This window comes from Pelodiscus sinensis, chromosome 9, assembly GCF_052426305.1.
Source record: "Pelodiscus sinensis isolate ZL-2025 chromosome 9, ASM5242630v1, whole genome shotgun sequence".
Lineage (NCBI taxonomy): Eukaryota > Metazoa > Chordata > Testudines > Trionychidae > Pelodiscus > Pelodiscus sinensis.
Window position 1 is genome coordinate 62095894 of NC_143060.1, and position 24876 is coordinate 62120769.

The window sequence follows — 24876 nt, forward strand, 5'->3', positions numbered from 1 at the left end:
ATCAGGTGTACGTGACAGCTGAAAGCCGCTTCAGCACATTAGCAGAGTTAGTTCACCATCATTCTACAGTGGCAGATGGACTGGTGACAACCTTGCATTACCCAGCACCCAAGTGCAATAAGCCCACAGTCTATGGAGTGTCCCCGATCCATGACAAGTGGGAGATGGAACGGACGGATATCACCATGAAGCACAAACTTGGGGGAGGGCAGTATGGTGAAGTATACGTTGGTGTCTGGAAGAAATACAATCTCACAGTTGCTGTGAAAACACTAAAGGTGGGTTTAAGACCGCTAGGCCCTCACTGTTTCTTTAGAAATGTGTGTTTAGCCAGCAGAAGAGTGCAGTGTGCTCTTGGTTCTGAAACATTTGGCACCTGCTAATGCCAAATACATCAGGAAATTGAGTGGAGGAAACCCTAACTTGACTATACAGTAGTCTGTAGGGATGAAAGGTTGATAACAAACTTTATGGTCTGTGTGTGGGTTAAAAGCAATTAGAATTCCCTAGTCAAGTCTGTTGTTCTCCATGGAGACTGAGTTTCCAAGGCAGGACTATTGGAACAGCTGCCTGGAAGAAGAAAACAGGTTATGGAGGCTTCTCAGAGAACAGAAAGTAAGAAAAACTACTTCTCCACCCCAGTCCTGCCTCTGGAAAACTTCACAAACAACAGTGTCCCCTCGCTTCCCCTTCCCAACCTTCATTTAATTTCCAACATTGTGTAATCCAAATCTTTAGTGCTTATTCATGGTTGACTTCCAATTAAGATTCATTTAAAGATCTGGGGAATTGTAAGATTCTAGTCCCAGTAGCAGGCACAACAGAATCAAGCTTATTGGGTTCAGTCTCTGGCAGGGAATCCTGATATGCACAACAAAGGCACTTACACTGAGGGACAACAAAGCTTTCGCTGCCGTTATTAGCACAATTAGTAAAGAGACAAAAACCCCAAACCACCTCCAAAGATAATAGTACAAGTTACTGTTAATGCTTGTACCATTGCTTGCATGCATACCCACACGTTTCTTTGGGGATCTGACAATGAAAGGGAAAAAAACATGCTCTGTCTTTGGCATACAAAGCAAGTTCAATAACCGCACACATACCCTCCCCCCACCCTTATACTGGGGTCTGCCCTGTAGTAGGGCTTAGGACTATATTAGAGGCTGTGCACTCATATGTTCATTTGAGTGCACAGCCTCTCTTGTCCATATTTAATTTCCTCACCCTATGGCAGGGGTGGACAGTAATTTTCACAGGGAGGCCCACTGCCTGTATTTTGGTATGTGGTCACAGGTCCCAGGAAGGCTGGGGACTACAGAGGGACAAAGAGAGTGAGACACACTGTGTGTGTAACAGATTGTGTGTGTGTGTGTGGTACAGAAACAGTGTGGCACAGACTGTGATTGTGTGACAGTGACAGAGTATGCGCGCTTGCTGCTGCTGGGTAAGTTTCTGAGAGAAGCCACACTCTGTCTGAGAGGGAAAGCTGCTTTGCTGTCTCCCCCTTTCTCCACTCCGCAGAATGGAGTATGGGAGGGGAAGTGTATGGAAGAGAGAGCACACATGAGCTCTGAAATCTTAGAAACAGGACACTGCCTCTTAAGACGGGCACTCCTCTGAGTCACTCGCCATCTGTGCTTCAAACAAGAGCCGCTCCACTGTGGGTCTCCCTCTCCCCACCCCCTGCTTTGCAGAGATGGAGTACAGGGACAGGCGGACACCCTGATTTCAGCTCTCCCTCCATCCCCTGCTCTGCACAGCTAGCTGGAGAATCCTGGGAGCAGCTCAGCTGCAGGACAGAGCAACATGGAGGGAGGGGCAGCTCAACAAATGCAAGTTTGTGGTTAAGCATCTACAGTGATCCATTGTAAAATATCCAAACTGTTCCAGCAATTATCTGATATTATTATGCACAAATTCTCCCCCTCCCGCGCCCTTTAGTATGCTATTCCCAATTCCCAAACTGCCAGGCCATTTTTCTATGCTAGAGATCACTGTCATAAATTAGCAGGGCTCGACAAACAATGTAATCTACTCGCTTGTGGCGAGTAGATTACACCCTGGAAGAGCCGGCACAGAGCGATCTGTGCATGCACAGAGCGCAGAACCGCGCAGCTGGCGAGCCCTGTAAATTAGCATAAGGGTCCGAGGCCTAATGCTAACTGCTTAAGCTAGTATCTTACAGGTACAGGTCTACAGATTCCTTGTGTTACCACTAAGTACAGTAAAATGCTAAATCTCACTCTATGCAGTAGAGTTGTAGCTGTTATCTTTCCAGGTGAGGATGCTTTGGCAGGATTTCCTTGCATAACCCATCAAAACTACTCCTTAATCAGTCAAAGGAACTGCTGATAATTGACCTCAGGGCATCTTTCCTTTCTTGAGTTCCCCCAGCCCAGTCCAGTCTGGGGCAGGGGAGCACATGAAGTCTTTGCCTCCTCCGCCCCCACCCTGCAAGTGGTGTGTGATGCCTAGAGGGAACCGCCTGGTGGGGGGAGGAGATTTTGCATGCTCCCCTGTCCCTAGGTCTCATTGGCCTGGAGGTGGGGGAGCGGCAGGGCGGCTGTGGGCTGGAGCAACCAGCTTGGCAGGCCAGATCTGGCCTACGGAGGCTCTCCTGCCCACCCCTGGTCTGTATAGATCAGTCAGTAGGCTGATAAAGTTGCTTGACAACACTGCAGTTGTTCGATTTGCTGAGTCAGAGGTTATGGAGTCCTTTGATTCTGATTTGTTCAAAGCCAGAGCAGCAACACGTATGATAAAGGGTGGGAAAGAATGGACATGCTATTTTGCAACACTAGTGCACTGATGAATCCAGCAGGGAGAAACAGATGCTAAAGAATTCATCTCCAGTTTCTGTGTTGGATCACCGGAATATTAAAACAGACAGAGTCATTAAGAGGGATTTGCCTTTTTTCTTTTGTCCCATTTTTCCAGGAAGATACCATGGAGGTGGAGGAGTTCTTGAAAGAAGCTGCTGTGATGAAGGAAATCAAGCATCCAAATCTGGTGCAATTATTAGGTGAGTGAAGGAGCTTGATATCTCTCCTGTGCTTAGCATCTTTGTTTCTACTGAAATTGAATCTTTGTTTAAAAACAGAGACAGCTTTCACATTGCTGACCTGCATTACTCTGTTCGCTATTTTTGCAAAGTCTGGCTCTGGTGTGGGTTTAAGCTAACAATACGTCCACAGTGTATGCTTGTGGCAGTGGCATTCAGACTTGGTCTAACTGATGGCCATTTTGACAATTTGACACCCCAAATTTTAATCCAATACATTAAAAGAGAACAGTGATCTCTATTGACAGAGTCCAGTAGGCAATGCTGGATGGGTGCTTGGATCAAACTCCATACTGAGATCTGTCACTTCTTTTGATGGTGGCCTCACCTTTGTGCTGCATGTACTTATTGGGGCACTATCAAACATACCCTATATGGCTAAAGCACTAATGTACATATTAAACTTGGCACACCCACACTCTGTCTCTGGCCAGTGAAACCTGAACGGGCATTTTACACAACTCTGTGTCTATAGCATCCAGTGAGATTACATCTTGACTACTGCCATGCTAATGGACAGACTACTCTTTCAGTTTGTCAGATCAACATTACAAAATGTTACTTACCTGGCCTTGGGGTTTTGTTGGTGGTGGGGTTTTTTTTAATTTGTGCAAAAGCCAAAAATACAAAGACAGTTAAAGTAATACTGTTATCACTGCCCTGAGAGACTGAGGGTGCATTTGCACATCTTATTTTGAAATTATTTCGAAGTAGCTTATTTTGAAATTTGGTGTGTCTACACAGTGCCAAATTTTGAAATAACACGCTATTTTGAGCCATCACTTACCCTCATGCAATGAGGTTTACCGGGATAATGAAATAGCATGCCTGTTATTTCAAAATATATTTTAAAAAACTGCACGGCTTGTGTAGACACGGGGTAGCTATTTTGGGATACCTCTGGTATCTCAAAATATTCACACAGTGTAGACGTACCCAGAGTCATATCTAAAGGCAAATATGATGGTCTCATTCACACAAGACAATGTCATAGTCTTTGCACAGATACTTATATGAACAAAAAGACATTTATTGAAATAGCCCCACTGAATAGGTTAAATGTGTGTATAACAAATAACAGTACTAAGCAACCAAATCTCTTCTGCTGTGAGAGGAATAATATGCATATCATCAAATAAATATTAGTGTATTGACCTCTGGGTTTGAATTTAACAGAGAACTGCAGTGGAGAGGCAAAACAGAGAGCAACACGTGAGTGGGAGAAATACGCAGGCTTTGCAGCTTGGCCATACCCCAGTTCTGCCACTGGCATCTGCGTGGTATGGTTATTACTGCTACATAGTTAGCATAGCTGTTAATTCTGTACAGGGAAAGAGTCTCCATAGACATTAGATCCCAAATCTTCACCAGTGTATAGTCCCATCTGCTGCTGCCCCTGGACTGTAACTACTTTCAGGAGCCAAGTTGTCAGCTAAGACTAGGGTGAAAGGAAATAATGCTGGGAATGTGAACAACTCCAGTAATCTTAATCACTCTGTACCCATTATCAAGCAGAGACACATGGGATGTCTCGGTCCAGCCCTGCCTACTAGCAGGACGAGAGTACAGTGTAAATAGACTTGTGTTTTTTGGGGTGCCTCTTCTGACGCATGTTGGGAGTATGATGTTTCTGAGTGAGAGAGAGCCAGAATGATAAACCGTAAAAGGGAGTTACGAGGGGGTAAGACCTGTTTATAGGATAATTGACACCAATATCATGTTTCGCTGTGTCATCAATACATACTTTGCACACAGCTGCATTAAATGTGCAAGTTATCAAAGGAGTGTGAGTGAATTAAATGAGTAGTTGATTAGTCACCTACCCAATAATCCTAGGCTACTTGCATCCTCCTCCTCCCCTGCCTCTATATTAGAGGCAGCAGGGTGGGGGGAGGGAAGCAAGAGCTGGTGCTGGGGGCAGCTGGCTTAAAAGCTGGTTCCCTGCAGTGTCACTACCACCATCACCACCACCCTCCCGCTCTGCTGTCTCTATCAGAGGCAGCAGTGTGGGGTGTGGTTGGGGATGGGGCACGCTGCTTCAGCAGTAGCCCGTCTGCAACGGCCAGGGCTGGCCATGAACAGGGGCTGCTCCGGTAGCAGCCCCTGGTTGCAGAGAGTCCCAGCTCTTTGCTGGGACCCCCTGTGGACAGGGGGCTGCTGGATCTGGCACAAGTCGAGACAGAGGAAGCCTCGCTCAGTCTCAATTCTTGCTGGGTCCAGGAGCTGCCTGCATGCCCGGCTCTTACTAAATTTGAACTGCAGTGGGGGTAGCTCCTTCTAAGTGCCTTCTCTTAGGGTATGTCTACACTACCCCGCTAGTTCGAACTAGCGGGGGTAATGTAGTCATCCGCAGTTGCAAATGAAGCCTGGGATTTGAATTTCCCGGGCTTCATTTGCATGAAGCCGGCCGGCGCCATTTTTAAATGCCGGCTAGTTCGGACCCCATGCCGCGCGGCTAGAAGCCTAATCCGTGTCTAGAAGCCTAATCCGAACTAGCTAGTCCGTGCCGCGTGTAGCCGCATGGCACGGGGTCCGAACTAGCCGGCATTTAAAAATGGCGCCGGCCGGCTTCATGCAAATGAAGCCCGGGAAATTCAAATCCCGGGCTTCATTTGCAACTGCGGATGACTACATTACCCCCGCTAGTTCGAACTAGCGGGGTAGTGTAGACATACCCTTATTGACTAATCGTGTAGTGATACAATTTGTATTGATTACACTATTACCCAGTTACCTGCCTCTTAACATCCTTAGTGTGAATGAGTCTCAATCTACAAGCAGGCTGCCTGGTGGTAGTGGCTTACATTGTTTGTGACAATCTAACTTGTAGATTTACCCAGCTGACTTACCTGGTAATGGCTGGTTCAGGGGGGAGTTCTGATCAGCTCTCTTGAGTTTGAGGGTGAGAAATAGATCAAAATCCTGGGATTCCAAACATCTCTTCTTCCACTCAGTCTCACAGCGATGCAAGGGTACAGCTTTCTTATGCATATTCTATTGGCTTGTTAGTACATTGGTACTAAGACTGTATGTAGAGTGGCACTGAATGTGTATTTTGCTTCATGTATCTCAGTTTGTTACACCATACTAGAAAATAAAACATTCAACAAAAAAACATTTTGGCAGTGTCTCCACTACAAGGTTTTTGTACAAAAACCGGCAGAGCGTCCACATCTCAAGTGTGTTTTTGCACAAGTAAATCGGCAGAACAGAGGGCTTTCGCTGGTAGAGTTATTCCTCTCCCCACAAGGAATAACTCCTTTTTGCACTACAACTCTTGCACAGAAAGGCAAGTGTGGATGCTCCGGAGGGTTTTTTGTGCAAGAAACCCCTATGGGAAAAAGCACAGGTACTCTGATGGCCATTCTGCGAATGGACATCAGAGCTTTCTTGCGCAAGAGTGTCCATGCAGTGTGGACGCTCTCCTGGGCGAAAGCGCATCTTTTTTGCGATGCGCTTTGAGGTCTGGATGCACTTTTGTGCAAGAAGTTTTTGCACAAGAACTCTTCCGCAAAAGGCTTCTTGCGCAAAACCCCTGCAGTGTAGACAAAGCCTGTGAGTACTACAGATAGGAGGGGATTACATTACCCTGGTAGAAAATGCAGTAAATGGATTTCAGATCCTTCAAGAGTCCTGGGCTGTGTCTAAACTGGCAAGTTTTTCTGCAAAAGCAGAAGCTTTTGCGGAAAATCTTGCCAGCTGTCTACACTGGCCGCTTGAATTTCCGCAAGAACGCTGACTTCCTACTGTCTGAAATCAGTGCTTCTTGCGGAAATACTATGCTGTTCCCGTTCAGGCAAAAGTTCTTTTGCACAAAGCTTTTGCGCAAAAGGGCCAGTGTAGACAGATCAGATGTGTTTTGCGCAAAAAAGCCCCGATCGCGAAAATGGCGATCAGGGCTTTTTTGCAGAAAAGTGTGTCTAGATTGGCACGGACGCTTTTCTGCAAAAAGTGCTTTTGCGGAAAAGCGTCAGTGCCAATCTAGACACTCTTTTCCGCAAATGCTTTTAACGGAAAACTTTTCCGTTAAAAGCATTTGCGGAAAATCATGCCAGTCTAGATGTAGCCCTGGTGAACTAGGGCTGAGGTAATAGTTACTTAAATGTTAATGTTGCCTCTTTCTCTCATGGCTAGGTGTGTGCACCCTGGAGCCACCCTTTTATATTGTGACGGAATATATGCCATATGGGAACCTGCTGGACTACCTACGAGAATGCAACCGAGAGGAGGTGAGCGCTGTCGTGCTGCTCTACATGGCCACGCAGATCTCCTCTGCTATGGAGTACTTGGAGAAGAAGAACTTCATCCATAGGTAGGTAGCATGCTGTGTCACAAACCCACATGGCAGTGAAGGGGGAAGGGATGTTGCCATTTTTTGCAAGTTTCATGGACTTGGAAGTGGGATTTCAAGTAAGGTCTCCTACAAGCTCTTTGAAAGACATGGGGAACCAGAGTCACCTGTTCAGGTCTGGTCTAATTCAGTAATTAAAGGACACGTGCGCAGTGAGTTAATTTCATCCCATTCTCAATGGGCATGTGTCCCTCCTCACAATAGCCATTGATGTTAGCAGCCTAAACAGAGGCCCAGCATAGAATGAACCATGGGCACACCTTCCTAGTGGTGGTGCTGAAGTTTCCTTGTTCAGAGTGGTCTGTTTCAGTGTGTTCAGTTGCTAATTCAATTAAAATTACTTGTCCTTTGAAAATGTAGTGGCATAATGACAGCGCAGCAGAAGGGTTAGGCAAAAATACATTTGCTCCCACTCATCCTGATGTGGATATGAGTGAGTGACTAATAGATACTTTAGGCCCTTTCAGCATCAGTCTCACGGTAAGGAGTGCATATATATTGGGCACTTATTTTTATTTAAAATAATAATTGGCTCCTGTGGCCAGGCCTTTTGTAATCACATAATACTATTGTTGTCACCCTGTCCTTCATAAGTTACATTCCCTGAGACAGAGTCCATGGCTTATACCGTGCATTGTGCCTCATACACTTTGGGGAACTTGCCATTTTGCCTCTCCCCTCAAGAGCACCTTCCCATGTCTAGGTTCAGTGTTGCAGTGCATTTTTCAATCTAACTCCCCCTGTAGTAATTCTGGTGCCATCAGTGTCTGTCATTGTATGGGCCTAGCCTTCCAGAGTTAACAGAAAAGTCTCAGAGGAAACCCCAAAGTTGAGTCACTTTTAAGCTCTGTCCTCAGTTGGGGGGCCATGATTACAGTTCCCTCTAAGATTTTCAGTCCTTAGGCAGGTTGAACTTTCTTTTGGGCATGCTGAAATTTCTTATGTGCAACACCAATATTGAGGTGTTTTGTGCAAGGCACCCACCAGTACAAACAAAAACCATAGATATAAATATATATTTAGAAGTAGAAGAAAATATATTAAAATAAGAGATTAATTGACAAGGAGCAATACTTGTAATTATTTAATATACAATCAAATAAAAAGAAAACTAACACCACCCTTGGCTTCAGAATTAGGTTGTGCCCACGAAAGCTCATGATACTATTTGCAGGGCTTGACAAATAATGCAATCTACTTGCCCGTGGCGAGTAGATTGCAACCCGGAAGAGCCGGGTTCCGGCGATCTGCGCATGTGCAGAATGATCTGTGCATGCACAGATCGCCGGACAGCGTGGCTGGTGAGCGGGGCTCGCCGCGATTCGGCAAGCCCTGACTATTTGTATATTTTTGTTAATCTAAGGTGCTGCAGGACCATTATTGCTTAAGTTTTTTAGTTATGGACTAACATGGCTACCCCTCTGAGACCTTAGAGTACATGTAGCATCATCCTTTCTAACAGACAGATGCGTGTTTCAAAGACCTGGCAAATAAGGTTTCATCCTACAAAACTGCCAGCATCACACCTAGTACTTGCTGCTTCTGACTCATAAGAGCCAGAACTCTACCAGATGGCAAAGATCTGGCCTTAATGCAATACAGTTAATCATGTTTGAATTAGTAACACAGAATTTTAAAAAATCATTAAGACCAGAGTTTTAGAAATCTGCAACACTTAAAAAATTCTGATAAAAGAATCTTTTTCTTTCTTACCTTAAGCCATTAACAAAGGGGTGGGCAATAATTTGATGGGGGCCACTCCCAAGAATTTGGTGAGTGGTCAAGAGCCGCACTCTTCCTTTATATTAATGGAGGTGGTCTGGGGATCTGGGATGCAGGTTGGGTGCAGAAGGGAGCTTGGGGTAAGGGACTGGGGTTTGGGATCTGGGAGGGAGTTTGGGTGAAGTGAGGGATCGTGACCTGGGGCAATGGACTGGGGCGAGGAGGAGAGGGTGCAGGGTCTGGGAGAGGGTTGTGACCTGGGCCAGGAGTACAAGAAGGGGGTGCAGGGATTTGGGCTGTGAGTAGGGATAGAGGACTGGGGTGCAAGGTCTAAGAGGGGGTTGTGATCTGAGGAGGGGATGCAGTGTCTGGGTAGGTGTACGGGGGCTGGAGAGGGGGCAGAAGGTTTAGGTTACATGGAGTAGGGGGGCAGAGTGGCTTACCTGGCTCCCAGCCAGCAGCCCAGCAGGTTCTTTAGCCAGGGTCCTGCCTTCCAGCCCCTGTACACACTCAGGAGAGCATTTTTACTTCTCAGAACTGAATGCTGTGAGCCTGGGGGATAAGAGTGAAGGGGCACTTGACATGCTGCCTGTCCTACAAATAGGCAGCTGCTATTGGTCAAAACTGGCCAATGGGAGTACTAGGGGTGAGGGCAACATGAGAAACCTGCCTCCCCTCCCTCCAGACTCTCAGCATTGAGAAACACACACGTTTCCAGCTTTTCTGAATGCCGAGTGCGTGCAGGGCAGGCAGGGAGCCGGCCAAAGCTTTCATGGCCAGATCCGGCCTGTGGATCATCTTTTGTGTAGGTCTGGAGTAGAGGCTGGAGCCAGCGTCTCCATTTTTATCAGGCAGCTCTGCCCTGCTCCTGCTTCCCCAGCCAATCAGCTGAGCTCCCTGCGCAGGCAGGAAGCTCTGAACCTCTTCCTGGGGCTCAGAATAGGGTTGTGCGCCCACACAGGCACACTGCTTACATGGATCCTTGGCTGATACCTGGCCTCTTCTCCTTCTGCTTCCTGTGACCTGGCCACTTGGTCTGCGAAGGAGTAGGGGAAACTAGGCCCACTCTCCCTTCGAGGTTGTGGCTAAAGACGCTCCTTCAGTCCCTATGCCATATTCCCTGGACTGCTCCTACCTTTTGCTCAGCTTGTCACAATCTGTCAGGCCTCTAGATTCTCCTGTCACTGCTTGGGATTATAGAATCATAGGACTGAAAGGGACCTGAGGTCTTCTAGTCCAGTCCCCTGTACTCCAGGCAGGGCCAAGTATTATCTAGACCATCCCTGACAGGTGTTTCTCACCTCCTCTTAACCTCCAATGACAGAGATTGCACAACTTCCCTACACAATTTATTCCAGTGCTTAACCACCAACAGGAAGGCTTTTTTCTAACTTCCAACCTAAACTGCCCTTGAGGCAGTTTAAACCCATTGCTGCTTGTTCTGTCCTCAGAGGTTAATGAGAATAATTTTTCTTCCGCCTCGTAACACTCTTTTATATAATTGAAAACTGTTACATTCACCCTCAGTCTTCTCTTCTCCAGACTAAACAAACCCAGTTTTTTCAAACTTCTCTCATAGGTCATGTCTTCTCTCTCTCTCTAATTAATTTTTGTTGCTTTCTTCTGGACTTTCTCCAGTTGGTACACATTTTTTTCTCACGTGTGGTACCCAAAACTAGACACAAAACAGCAGTTGAAGCATAATCGGCACAGAATAATGGTTCTTTGGCAGCTACAGTGATACCCCCTTGAATCTGCTCATAGCATCTAGGCTGTGGCAAGGAACTCCTCTATCTTTTGCCTGGGTCTTAGTCAATCTTTCCCCTTCAGCCTTGTCTCTATAGAGTTATAATACCACCCTAGGCCTCTTTGACTCAGGTTAGCCAGTCCTACCTTCCCTGAAGCAGGATCGCCCTCTCTGGAGCTAGGGTTATCTCCTAGCTTTAGGCTAATCAGTCTTGCCTTCCTTTAAGCAGGCATTCCCTCCCCAGCACTTTCTCTGGAGCAGGAGTTGTGACTTGAAACAGCTGCAAGGCTTTTGCTAATTTCCTTCAGCTGAACACTCTTCCACACTTCACAGCCTTCCACTCCCATGGGTCCCGCCTTCTCCTGCCAGCGCATGTTCCTTCCCAGTTGGGCGAGTGAGAGGGAAGCCTCACCTAACCATCTCTGCAAGGTTTCAATCCCTTGAAAGCACGAGGTCCAGATTCCTTCCCCCAAGCACCATTGCTTCCAAAGATCCCCAGGTTTCTATATGCATCTGCTGGACCCTCCCAGACCCCTAAAGGGATAGGTAGTGGAGTGGCCAGTTGACCACTAGGTGCTGGTAGTGTCAGTGGCAGACTGCTGAAGGCTACAATTAGTATACGTTAGACAAACTGCAGACTGTAAAATTATTACAAATAAATTGTGCCTGTGGCCCGGCAGTTGGTGTGCAAAGACCTTTTAAAGCCCATTCCACACGTGTGTTGGGATCAAGAGTTCTGAATGTTTACACCTCTGCCACTGCATCTCTTCTCCCTCACAGGGACCTAGCGGCCCGGAACTGCTTGGTGGGAGAAAACCATGTGGTGAAAGTGGCTGACTTCGGCTTAAGTCGACTGATGACTGGAGATACCTACACAGCTCATGCTGGAGCCAAGTTTCCTATCAAGTGGACAGCACCCGAGAGCCTGGCCTATAACACCTTCTCCATTAAATCAGATGTGTGGGGTAAGAAGGAAAGGACTCCCCATATGCAAAGCCCTCTGCTATGTGAGCCCGGGTAGCAGGCACCTTTGATTCCTTAGGCTGCTGTGAGAGGGATGTGCTGTGATACCAGGCTAGGGCACTACTCCAAAACGCAGCAATACTTTTAGCATGCTAATCTCTCCCTCCACCTTCCCCACAGGCTGTCCTGAAAAGTACCTTCAGAGGAGAGAGTGCTTTGTCACAGTAGAAAGCGCAGTAGCATTCAGACAATGGAAGAGAAGAGACAGATTGATAATCATGGCCTATTTTTCCTCTTTTTGCAGCCTTTGGGGTGCTCTTATGGGAAATTGCCACCTACGGGATGTCACCATACCCAGGTATTGACCTCTCACAGGTGTACGATTTGCTGGAGAAGGGATATCGGATGGAACAGCCAGAGGGGTGCCCTCCAAAGGTTTATGAACTGATGAGGGCATGTGAGTATTTCCTTTCACTTTCGATTTGGCAGCAAAATAGGAGATTCTGGGTAGATGGAGGGTGTCTATAATAGGCTGTGGAGTCTGCCACTCCAAATCAGCTGGCTTAAAAACTTTCACCATCCACCTGATGGGTGTGTGCTTGACTGTGTGAAATGAGTGTGATGGTGTCAAGCCAGGGTCTGAGTGTGCACATGTCCACTTCAGAAAATCACCATTACTACTGTTACTAGATGGCGCCTTTGGAAATGTCAGCAGAGGCTGAGGCCCACGTAGCTCCTGCCGACTGAATTATACTAGCCCTTCGTAAGTGGCAGCTCTCTCTTCCTTGGGGGCTGTATCTGCTGGCTAGTGGTGGCCTGGGTCTTCCTGTGACTGGCCATGCGGGTAGTCCGCCACAAAAAGCCAGGGAATTAGCACAAGCTGAGTTAGTACAAAAGGGAGCAGAATGCCTCTCACAGGACATCAGGCCTTCACTCCCCTGCGGGAGGGATCTTCAGGCAGTTGTTTTCAGGAAAGATCTTGCCTTGCTGTAGCCATTTCTGCAGGAGGGAACATTGGAAGGCCTGTCCTCTTCCCTGGTCTCCCCATAAGTGAGCTCTTCTGCTCCCCTTTGAACTTCTCTTGCAGGTGTGGTAGGCTAAGGCTGGCAACTCCTTAACCCTTCGTTGCCCTACGTGGGGTTATAGACCCCACTATAGGCCCCCAGCAATGTTTAAAAATATCAGTGGTTCATTGCTGAACGTTTATACTGCTGGGGCTATCAATACTTCTTCTGTAGCTGGATAAGAGTTCAGTCTCCAGGGCTGAGGTAGCGAACAAGGAAAAACTCCCTTTGAATGTAAAAAAAAAAAAAAAGTTTGGAAAAACTTATGTCAGTGACATGGTGCTGGGCTTAAATCAAATGATGTAATTCCTGACCTATCAACACCACACCAGTGCTTTACTTAGGACCAATTCCACAGCCAGTGTAGCAATAGGATCGTACAGTCCATCAGCAGTTATTTAGTAGGTTGGAGGCTTTTCTTCCTTTTTTCAGTGAGAATACTAGATTTTCCACTCTTCCTGTGAACTGAGAGCTTTCCCGTTTTCTCGTGCTGCAGGCTGGAAGTGGAATCCCACAGACCGACCATCCTTTGCTGAGACCCATCAAGCCTTTGAAACAATGTTCCATGACTCCAGCATCTCTGAAGGCAAGTACCCATGCTGCTGTGCTTGAAATGTTGGGAGTGGAGTTTCACCTCCAGGGCACTGTTTCGCTGAGGCAGGTTGATCACACCTCTATTGGTGTTCACCTTGCTAGAGGCCACTGGACTGTATTCTGCTAATGTGCAAACTTGTGTTCATATTCATTGCAATGAGATTAGATACACTGTAGAAATACTTCCAGGGAAACAAAAGTAATTCATTCAGTTATAAATAGGAGAGATTTTTAGAAAAAATAAAACTCTTGTTCCATTGCAGACCTAAGTCTGACTACCATCCAGGGGCCCAAGGGAGGAAGGTGGGTGTGAAACATGTAGGGTTTATATTTTTTACTTCAGAAATTGTGTGAATATAAATACAAAATTTTCACAAAATAGTCTGTTTTAGTCTCTGAAATCAGATTTTCCTAATGTGCCATTACCAGCAACACATGGATGCAATAATCCCCTGGACATAGCTAGAAAATAAATCCTAGGGCTACTGTGCGCTAGAACTGCTACAGTAGGGCAGCTGCACCAATGCAACTATAACACCTGGTGATGATGCACCACTGTCTATGCCAACAAACGAGAGTTCTCTGGTTGACTGAATTAATTCACTCCCCACAAGCAGTGGCAGCAGCTTTCCCACAGACAGCACTGTCCACGAGGACACTTAGATTAGCATAACTTATGTTGCTGGGGGGGAGGTTAGTTGCACTTCCGAGCGACATAACTTTATACTGCCATTATCTATAGTGTAGAGTAGACAAGCCCATTGTCTGAAACACATTGCACAGTATTAGCCAGTAGAGAAGAGTACCTCGGCACCTCCTAACAGCCTTTGTAACTGTAACTGTAAATGAAGTTGGTCTATTCACTTCCTGCCCCAGAAAATACTCCTGTCTAAAATTTCCCAGTGATGGCGTAGAATAGGGGCAGTCAGACTTTGCCCAGACCAGCGGCAGCCTGGCAAATTGCCATGAGCTTTAAGGACCTACCTACCTGGTATACATTAGAGAAAAGTGTCCTACATCTTGAGCCCTGCAACCTTCCTCTTAGGTCTAACAGGAACCTGCATTGGGGGGGCCCTGTAGGCTGCTGCTCCCTGTTAAAGTTAGAGGCCACTTTTTAGAACTCTTTGGTTAGGGCGTAGTTGCTGAACTTAAAAATGTAAATGAGTTACCTTGCGATCATTGGTAAGTAACTATCATCAGCATCCTGGGTCTTGGAAGAGCAAAGTTGGCCCTAGGGGATAGGGCGTTCATCTGAGGAGTGCAGGGTGGCAGGTTCTAGTCCTGCCCACCCAAGGAGAGGTGGGATAGCCAATACACAGTGTGCCCTAGTGGCTTAATCAGTTGCTAAGTGATGCCTCTCTTCTGTCCAGTCCAGTCCCTGTTATAAAGATGCAGACTCTACCTTTCCTCTTCTGTTCTCTATTCTGACTTTTCCCCTGGCTTTTCTCACAGAGGTGGCAGAGGAACTTGGAAGAACAGCCTCTTCGTCATCTATTGTTCCCTATTTGCCCCGGTTACCCATGCTTCCCTCAAAAACTAGGACTCTGAAGAAACAGGCGGAGAACAAGGAGAATATTGAAGGAACACAAGATACTGTGGAGCATTCCGCTTCCAGCTCAGCACCAGGTATGGGCACAATGAAAGCATCAGTGTGACCAGGAAGGTGTGGGGCAGATCCTCAGCTGGTGTGAATTGTTATAGCTCTACTAAAAGTCAAAGGAACTATGAACCATTTATACTAGCTGAGCACCTGCCCTGTGTAATTTAGCAGTATGGCTTGTAGGTTTAATAACTCCTCAAATAGACTCAACTAGATATAGTCATATCATTCAATTTGCACTGTTAAGGTAAGAGGAAAAAGCAACACAGCCTTGAGCATGTACAGGGCCAGTAAATGCTGGCTCTGTTACTGTTCCTGGAGTAGCCCAGGGGAATGATCAGATTGAGGAAACGCTTGATTTCTTGGGAAAGCTGCTGATACCCAGAGGAGGATTCCAAGATGGAGAAAAGCAGTATGGCTGTGAATGGTATGAAATGGTACAGAACAAGTTTGGACCTTTTGGTCACAGTATGTGTGCAGAAATTACTAGTCAAATGGAGGAATTTCTAGCATCATTGAAAAGAAGGTGCTACATCATTGTAGGACTCAGAGTTCAATAATTGTTCCATCTTGGGAAGCAGTCTTTGTGTGATAACAGATTTCCAAGAACTTGTTACTGAATTCCTTAGGCTTATTTCACTTGTGACTTCTGCCTGACTCAAAGCTTGGTGATCTCTGTCATGACATGTTAGTGCAGGGGTGGGCAAGCCGCATGCGGCTCTTCTCCCCCAAAAAATGCAGCTTGTGAAGCCGCTCCTGTGCTCCCCCCCGCCCACGGCCCCCCTGTGCTCACCATTCAAAATGGCGCTGAAGATGGCGGCTGTCAATGGGAGCCTGATATGGCCAAAAAGTCTAAGCGTGTTTCTTAAAGGGGCAGTCTCCTCTTTTTTTCTTTTTCTTTTTGCACTTGACAATTCTTCACATTTTTTCTGCCGCTACTTTGGTTCTCTTTGTTAAATGAGTTGGCCACCCCTGTGCTAGTGCATTTTAAGCAGCTCTGCCTCAGGGACTGGCTTTAGCCTCAGCAGACAGATATTTTACCAGGCTCCAGAAAACCTTTGCAGTTTTAATTTCGGTAAATTTACTCTTTTTTTTAAACCTTCCTTTTTAATTTCACTTTTATTGCTGTAAAGTGGGGGGAAAAAACCCTGTTGCAGTGTTTTGTCAGTTCTATATGTTCAGGGAAAAGAAAGGAAATAAGAAAGTAGAAGACAAAAGTGGATTTTGATTTTCTCATACATTTTCTGTCAAGTGAACTTGTACTTATTTTTCTGAGTTAATCATTTGCCTAAGAACACCAGATGTGCACTAAGTTACATTTTTTCAGAAGAAAGCTCTTTAGATTTGGACAGTCCAAGTGTTTCAGGCTGGAGGGTGAGTTAGAGTTTTCATCAATTCTTTATTCACATCTGTTTCTTGTCTTTAGGGTTTATCAGAAGCACACAGCCAACAAGTGGATCACCAGCACTGCCTCGCAAGCAAAGGGACAAGTCTCCCAGTGGCCTCTTGGAAGACGCCAAAGAGACCACTTTCACCAGGGACAGAAAGGGTGGCTTTTTCAGCTCCTTTATGAAGAAGAGGAATGCCCCCACACCTCCAAAGCGCAGCAGCTCCTTCCGTGAGATGGAGAACCAGCCCCACAAGAAATACGAGCTCACGGGTAACTTTTCATCTGCTGCTTCCTTGCAGCATGTCGATGGGTTTTCTTTCCCACCCCCTCAGCAGGATGCAAGCCTGGCTGCAGCCAAATGCTACGGAGGGGGCTTTGCACAGAGGAGCTTTTACAGTGATGACAGTGGTGGTACCAGCGGTGGTGGGGGCACAAGCACTGGTGGTGGGTGGTCAGGCATCACAGGTTTCTTTACACCGCGCTTGATTAAAAAGACCCTAGGTTTACGAGCAGGGAAACCCACTGGTGGTGAAGAAGCTTCAAAGCCTTTTCCAAGGTCAAATTCTACATCTTCCATGTCTTCAGGGCCTCCAGAGCAGGACAGAATGGCAATGACTCTTCCTAGAAATTGTCAGAGGTCAAAAATCCAGCTGGAAAGGACAGTGTCCACCTCCTCTCAGCCAGAGGAGACTACAGGTAGAGCCAATGACCTGCTCCCCAAAAAGCTTGAAGACGGCCCTGTTCTGACCAGAGAGAGACCGAAAGCTAAACTCTTGCCAAGAGGTGCCACTGCTCTTCCAGTTAGAACAGCTTCAGGGGATTCAGCTATTGCAGAGAAGGACTGTCCAGGTCTGGCAACAGCCCCTAAGAGCAAAGAAAAAAACAGCAGTACACGGCAAGCGGCCCTAGAAGATGGAGAGAGACCAGGATGGTCTTCCCCAGCAAAGGCCGCAGCAATACTTCCAACCACTCATAACCACAAAGTGCCAGTCCTAATCTCACCCACTCTAAAACATACTCCAGCAGATGTGCAGCTTATTGGCACAGACTCTCAGGGTAATAAATTTAAGCTCTTATCTGAGCATCAGGTCACATCTTCCGGCGACAGGGACCGGCCCAGACGGGTAAAACCAAAGTGTGCCCCACCTCCACCGCCAGTGATGAGGCTCCTGCAACAGCCGCCCACTTGCTCAGACACAGCAGAAGAGTTGAGCAACACCGCCGCAGCACAGCACGGACTAGAAACAAGTGAAGGTGGTAAAAAGGCAGTGGTGGCACATGGTGGAAAATCTGGGAGGCCCATGATGCCTCCACCTCAAGTGCCTCTGTCATCCTCATCCACCTCCCCAGCCAAAATGGCCAATGGCACGGCAGGTGCTAAGGTGACATTAAGAAAGACCAAACAGGCAGCTGAGAAAATCTCAGCGGACAAAATCAGCAAGGAGGCGCTGCTGGAGTGTGCAGACCTCCTCTCGAGTGCCATCACCGAGCCCACGCCAAACAGCCAGCTGGTGGATACAGGGCACCAGCTGTTGGATTACTGCTCAGGCTATGTGGACTGCATCCCACAAACACGCAACAAATTTGCCTTCCGGGAAGCCGTGAGCAAACTGGAATTCAGCCTGCAGGAACTGCAGGTGTCCTCAACAGCTGCTAGTGTGCCCGGGACAAATCCCGTCCTTAATAACTTATTGTCATGTGTCCAAGAAATCAGTGATGTGGTTCAAAGGTAGCTACTGTCAATTTGGGTAAAGGAAAAATTACACATGGAGGGGAAACTCTGTTCCTGTATTGATGCTTTCAAAAGGAAAGACTGATACTTGAGTGAGTTTTTGTGCTGTACCTCAGATCAGAGTTCTCCTCGAGTTTACAGATTCATCTCAAAAATAGGGGGAGGGAGAGAGGAGACAATGGAGGAAGGGGGTGTGTGTGTGCGAGAGATTGAAGCTGAAAGGGCAGAATGTCAAGAATTTCCCATCAGCAAATCTGGTCTGCTTGTGTCTACGAGGAGAGACATTCCTTGCTGCTGCCTTCCAGAGGCAGGAGAATCGATGGTGGGTTCTTGTTTTGGTAGGGGTGGTTTCCATGTGCTGTCCAGTCCTGGAGTGGCTGCACGGCCAGTTAGCTGCACAGATCCTCCCCTCTGTGTGCACTAATGCATATTTTGGCCTCCAGAGCTCACAAGGGAAAGGCAGTTGGGCACAGTTGATACCTAATGCTGAAAATTCTGAGCATGAGTTGTCCGAAGAGGGAAGAGTCTGTTTGGTTGTAGGGAAGGAAGTGTAACGCACTGACGGTGTTCAGAGCTGCTGGAAGTGAATGCACTAGCCCAGGTGGCATACTTCCACAGGACTGTTGCTGCTGTAGTAAGAACTGCCAAATGAGTTAATATATTAAACTAATCCCTTTCCCTCCCACCCATTGCACACCATTACACATTCATATTTGAAGCATCAGGCATGCTGGGCAGATTTGTCACTGGTCACCTGCCCTTTTCCTCCCCTAAAACACAACACACAGTCTTCACCTTTGGTTGGCTCTAACCATTGCTGGTAGTCTAGCATGGGTGCTACCTGACAGTTGGTCACTTGTGAGTAGTTTGAGGCTGTTGCACAACTTATCAGTGTCTGTTGATAAACTGTAGTTTGTTTTTAACTTTGGTACAATGTTAGTTCCCTCTTGTGTGGTCACCTGGAGCTCCACCGTTGGCAAGGCACTGCCTCCAATCAAGGCAGAATCTCACTGCTCTCTACATTCCTTTGTAGCATTGAAAGTGCTGACACGAATATAGATAGCCATATAGCCTTGGTGGCCCCATAATCCCACTGGAATAGCTTTCTCAGTGGTCTGATCCCCCTCCCTCCCCAACGTAACATTAGCGTTCTGGGAGTTGCACCACTGTTCAATTTGCAAGCTCTTACCTGTGCAAGCCACTGAATATATATGTAAGCTATGCCAGTTGGTCTCCACAACCTTTTTTAAAAGTGCTAGGTATTTGGCAGCATTTTGTGCTGTGGAAGGTAGCACAGTAGGATGTGATGATGACACAACTAACTGCTTTGTTTTATAGAGCACCAGTGTTGGTGTTAATATTCATCAGTTCCCTTGTGGATTGAAAAGCTTCTGTCTTTTTGGAGTTAGTAATTGCCACATGCCATATCCTGAATTCCTTATTGTGTTTTATTCAGCCTCCCTCCAAAGCCCTAGGGCACTAGCCTAAGTAAGAGCTTCACAATTGGGACCAGTGTGTGCAAAAAGGCCTTACCTGCTATTCGTGCTGTCACTTAAAAGGAGATGTGTGACCAAAGCACCACTCCAGGATGTCTCCAATACAGTGTGATCTGGGTCTCTAGGGTTCTGACTTCTCTGGCAAGCAATGGGTTTCACTTTTTCACAAGTGCAAGTGACAGGCTGGCAATCACTACTTTGTTTTCAATGCCTAATACATAGCTTCCAGAGGCTTGCCACAAACAGAAACGAGTGACAAGAGCATGTGCAGAAACCTCCTTTATGCTGAGTGCAGCATGCTTTCCAGAACCTTAGGCAAGAGGATTTTGCATGGATGGTCAGTGGAGCTGGCAGATAGAAAAAAATCTTTATAATTTGCTACCCATATGGAGTAGGCTAGATTACTGAAGACCTGATTTATTTCTCTCAAATTAAATGTCTATACCAAAGGGTCACTCTTCCAACGTATGTGTTGTGCACAGGGGTTAAAAATTATGATCAGCTCAGCACACAGTTTGTATCTGTAGTGAATTCATTGACAATACTGGATTAAACTAAACACCTTAATCACCAATCACACTACCAGTGTTGTTAATTGTTTTGTTTAATAATTGTTATTGTAATATATTTTTGATTGTTTTCCTAATTTAATTCTCACTCTATTGTCCGACTGTGAACTGCAAACAGTGTTAAACTTGATGTAAATAAGGTTTTGCCTGTTGTTCCACAAGTTTTTGCCAATTTGCATTTTGTTTTAAATAAAAGTTGCAATATTTTATTGGCAAACTTGAATATGTGGTGCTTTTATTGGAGTGGTTGCACTTGCTTGGTTCTAAATTAAAGGTTGGTGCATTGAGTTTAAAAATTGAACATCCCTGCAAACATATAAAAAACAAACATTTAACTGGAGAGCTTTGCAAAGCTCTCCCAATATTTTAACCTCACTGAAACAGGAGCATTCAAGCCAGACTGCAGCCACTCATTTCCAGGCATGGTGATTATTTGTGCCTGAACTGAATATCACACATGCCTATTTCTCAACTGTACAATGGGCTAATTACTGAGTCTAAGGATTTATCTCATCAGTTTTTGTCTCAACTTTTTTGGATTTGAAATTCTCTAGGGCTAGTTACTAAAAACCCCTTTTTTCTTGGTGCTGCTTTTAGAAAAGGGGAACACAAAAATGGCCATACCTGGGTGAGATTAAAGATCCCTCTAACCCAGTATCCTGTCTTCTGACAGTGGCCAATGCCAGGGGCCCCAGAGGGAATGAACAGAAAAGGGAATCATCAAGTGATCGATCTATTCCCACCTCTGACCAACAGAGGCTAGGGATGCCATCCTGGCTAATTAGCATTGATGGACTTAGCCTCAATAAATTTATCTAGTTCTTTTTTGAACCCGGCTATGTAAAGTACTTCCTTATTTCATGTATGTTCTTGTGTTATGGGAAGAAATAAATAATTCTTCCTTATTTACTTTCTCTTGACATGAACACTGCGTGCAGGTATGGTTACCTCAAGATGTGGCTATACCAAGGGGGATTAATATAGTAGCAATAAGATATTTCTTATTCTGTCCCAGCCGTGGCCAACCCGTGGCTTGCAAGCCACCTGCAGCTCTTGTGCCCCAAAAGTGTGGCTCTCCAAGCTGCTCCTGCACCCCTGCCTTCCCTGTGCTTACAGGGTGAGAGCTGCGGGGTTTTAAAAATGGCACCTGTCTTGAAGGTGGGGCAGCTTCCTTTTTAAAAAATGTTTTTGTTTTCGCTCAGTTCTGTTCCGGGGGGAGGGGTTTAGGTTTTTTTTGTGCTTGACAATTCTGGTGCAGCTCTTTGCATTTTTTCCCCTGCTGTTTTGGCTCTTGTTAAATAGGTTGGCCACCCCTACTCTGTCCCTCTGTTAATGATGCCCATTTTTTAACTGCTGCTGCACATTAAGTGGATGTTTTCAGAGAACTAGTCACATTGATTCTAGGCGCTCACTCTTGAGTGGTAACAGCTGATTTAGTCCCCATTTTATACTTAGAGTTGGGATTGTTTTCTAATATGCACTACTTTGCATTTATCAACATTGACTTTTGTCTGCCTGTTTGTTGCTCAGTCACCTAGCTGAGGGTCTTTTTTTTGAAGCGCTTCAGTTTGCTTTGGACTTAAACTATCTTGAAGAATTTTGTTTTCAATGCATAATACAAATTTCGCCACCTCACTGTATCTCTTTCTCCTTATCATTTTTGAATGTTGCATAGGATTGGTCTCAGTACAGACTCCCGGGGCGGCAATGACACACCACTAGTTACCCCTCTCCATTCTGAAAACAGACCCTTTGTTTCCTATCTTGTCATGAGAACCTTCCCTCTTATCCCCTGACAGCTTAGATCTCAGCTTTTGACACCCTACAGCTGAATCTACACTATTTAGATTCGTCCCTTTAACCTAGATGAGAAAAATAGGAAGCTTTGAGGAGCAGGCTTTCTTTTGGTCTTATTCCATGACCAGCTAATGGTTTGTGATTTAAAAAATATATATATTTTTTAAAGGCACATGTACTTGCAAGTGAAAGGAAGCAGAGAGAGTGAGTAATAAACTGTTAACACCTTGGCTAGCTTGGAAAAGTAGACAGGCATGAAGCATTTGTATAAGTATTTTTTCTTCTTCTCTACAATGGCCATATAACTAATGCTGCTGCTAATATCTTACCAATAAAAACAAAAGGAAGTTTTTCTTCACACAGCACAGTCAACCTGTGGCACTCCTTTCCAGAGGATGTTGTGAAGACCAAGATTTTAATAGGGTTCAAAAAATGAACTAGATGGATTCATGGAGCTTAGGTCCATCAATAGCTATTAGCCAGGATGAGGGGGAATGGTATCCCTAGCCTCTATTTGTCAAGGGGCTGGAAAACAAAACGACTCCCTGTTTTGTTCACTTCCGCTGGGGCATGTGGCCCAGTATAGCTGTTCTTATATACTTTAAGACACTGAAGGATAATTAGCAACATTGGTTTATTACACTTCTATTGTTCAGGCTGAAGCAGGGCAGGATTGAGACTTTAAACCCAATGGGAATTAGATAAAACATGCCTTGTCAGACTCTTTCCAAAGTGAGTACGTGAGCTGCCTGGAAAGCACGGGCACAGTTTTGATGTTTTAACACCTAAAATAGTTCAAGATCCAGGCTGCTGAACTCTGTCCTCAGCATGTGCTGTTCCACCTCATCCTAACTTTTGACCTATACACCACAGATTAAGTGATTATGCAGCTTCTCTCACTCTGTTGCCCCCAGCGTTGTTGACATTTTGGGGTTTTAAAATCATTTGGCAAGTACGTGAGACTGCAAACAGTCCCTTTTGTAGTAACATGGTCTTTGGCCAAAAGCCAGAGTGTGTAACAGTGAAATCCTAGGTACTCTATGAAATAGTAATCAAACAGCAGAGTTATCACTCTCCAAACTTTGACGTAGGCAAGGACAGTCTGTACTCTGGTCCTCTTGATTTATCAGAGCAGTGCAGAGGCCAAAATGCTGCAATTGAGAGCCCCCTTAAATGAATGCTGCAGAAAGAGTTTGTCCAGAGGAAGCTGGGCATGCTGTGTGCACAGCAAGAGCTGCCCCAGGGAGTGGAAGATGCTGGCTAATATCACCAGATTGCATTGCCCATAAGCTCACTGCATTTGTCCTCTCACTTGGAGTCCTGCATGGAAGTGACCACAAAGCAATGACACCTCAAAGTCTGGGTTCTATACCTGGGATGCCATACGTGGAGGCTGCAGATGTGATTCTTACACCCAATCGCTACTCAAGCTGTTTCTCACCCTTGCTGGACAGCTTCTCCTCTCGTGACTGTGAACCAGCTGGTTTGGCAAGAAGGATCCTGGGACACAAATTCTCTCTCGCTCAGACTAGTCCCCCAAGGGGAGATTGAGTTTAGGTATTTCACCATCACGGTCTTACCTGCAGCTAGTGCACTGATTTTACTTTGCAGGCCTGCAAATTATGCATTGGGAGAGGCAGCAAGGAAGTGGCTTCTGTGACCTCTTCAGACTTTCCTACTGAAGATACTAAGCTAGCTCAACACTCCTCGCCCCACAATAAACCAAAGATCCTGCACCAACTCTGCTCGTGAAGCAGGCCACTATTTGCCAGCCAGGATTCTTCATTAGCAACAGCTAATGATGGCTTCTGTTCTCAGCTACTTGCTAAGAGAAGGAACTTACACTGGGCAACAAATGTATAGCCAGCTTTCTGCCAGCTCAAGGCTGCACAGGTGCCACACACGTCCACAGGTGTAATAATCTGAGCAGTCCTTAGAGGCCTCTCCAGTTCTATGAGACTTCAAAGATTTCCTTTGCAGTGCAAATGGGTGAATTTTCAATCTGCTCTTGCAAGAGAAAGAGTCTCTTGGTGCAGCAAGCAGCCATGCTGGTCACTAGTATAGTTCCCTCTGACATTCAGGGTAGAAAATAGTTGATGCGGTGAGACACGGATTTACAACCTTGTGCAGAGAAGAGTTTCTCCTCTTTGGGGATGAAAACCATCATCCTGACCACCTCCTCCAGCATGTCCTCAGTGTATGGAAGGCTGCGGGCCAGAAAAGCGTCCCGAACACACAACTTCACATGGTGATACTCCAAGGGCAGGAATGGTACAAAGAAGTCAATGAGGTTCTCTTGAAGGAGGTGGCTGTGAGCAAAGCCACTATCTGCAATGAAAACCACAGCAAGAAGGGCACTCAATTTAGCACTTGGAAGAGACCCATGCGCTTCTTCCACGTGGCTAGATCTCCAGCACCTCAGCCAGTACAAATGTTAGAACAGCAGAGTCTGCCTGGAGAAACTGGTTCAACACTGAGAAACTATTGTATGACAAGGCACCTTGGCTAATCATGCGTCTGTTCTTCTGCTTTGCCTAAAAGTTGCAGTCCAATGGCAGGTGTCCATTTCTAAACAAAAAGTTCTTCTGTCCTGACACAGCTCATCCAGGCATGCAAAAGAAAGGTGGGGAGACTGGGAAGAAAATGACCTCACATGTCCTGGTCTTCTTGCAGCAGGAATATGGAGGCTGTGCTCAAGACACTCTGAGCAGCGCCATGTCCTGCACTGCTTGTTACTCAAGGTGGCTATGGCAACTGTGTTCAGGAAAGTGCCCACTGATTCATGAG

General features: G+C 46.1%; 2 protein-coding genes across 7 annotated transcripts in view; one reads left to right on the top strand and one right to left on the bottom strand.

The window, feature by feature from the left end:
* ABL2 (ABL proto-oncogene 2, non-receptor tyrosine kinase) overlaps nt 1–19695 on the top strand; it is a 79338-nt gene extending 59643 nt beyond the window's left edge. For all 3 annotated transcript variants that reach the window (XM_075936854.2, XM_014575449.4, XM_014575448.4), the window contains exons 4-11: nt 6–278; nt 2941–3025; nt 7199–7376; nt 11665–11849; nt 12152–12304; nt 13408–13497; nt 14958–15131; nt 16532–19695. In XM_075936854.2, coding sequence (XP_075792969.2) covers nt 6–278; nt 2941–3025; nt 7199–7376; nt 11665–11849; nt 12152–12304; nt 13408–13497; nt 14958–15131; nt 16532–18228 — 2835 coding nt within the window. In that variant the 3' untranslated portion in view covers nt 18229–19695. The remainder of the gene's footprint in view (nt 1–5; nt 279–2940; nt 3026–7198; nt 7377–11664; nt 11850–12151; nt 12305–13407; nt 13498–14957; nt 15132–16531) is intronic.
* Nucleotides 1–24876, bottom strand: part of TOR3A (torsin family 3 member A) — a 51345-nt gene that overhangs the window by 17539 nt on the left and 8930 nt on the right. The window contains exon 6 of one of the 4 annotated variants that reach the window (XM_075936857.2): nt 276–570. The exons of 1 other annotated variant lie outside the window; for it this stretch is intronic. In XM_075936857.2, coding sequence (XP_075792972.2) covers nt 497–570 — 74 coding nt within the window. In that variant the 3' untranslated portion in view covers nt 276–496. Of the gene's footprint in view, nt 1–275; nt 571–5740; nt 6152–17285; nt 24418–24876 lie in introns of those variants that run through there. 2 more of the 4 variants (XM_075936858.2, XM_075936856.2) reach the window with 2 other exon arrangements.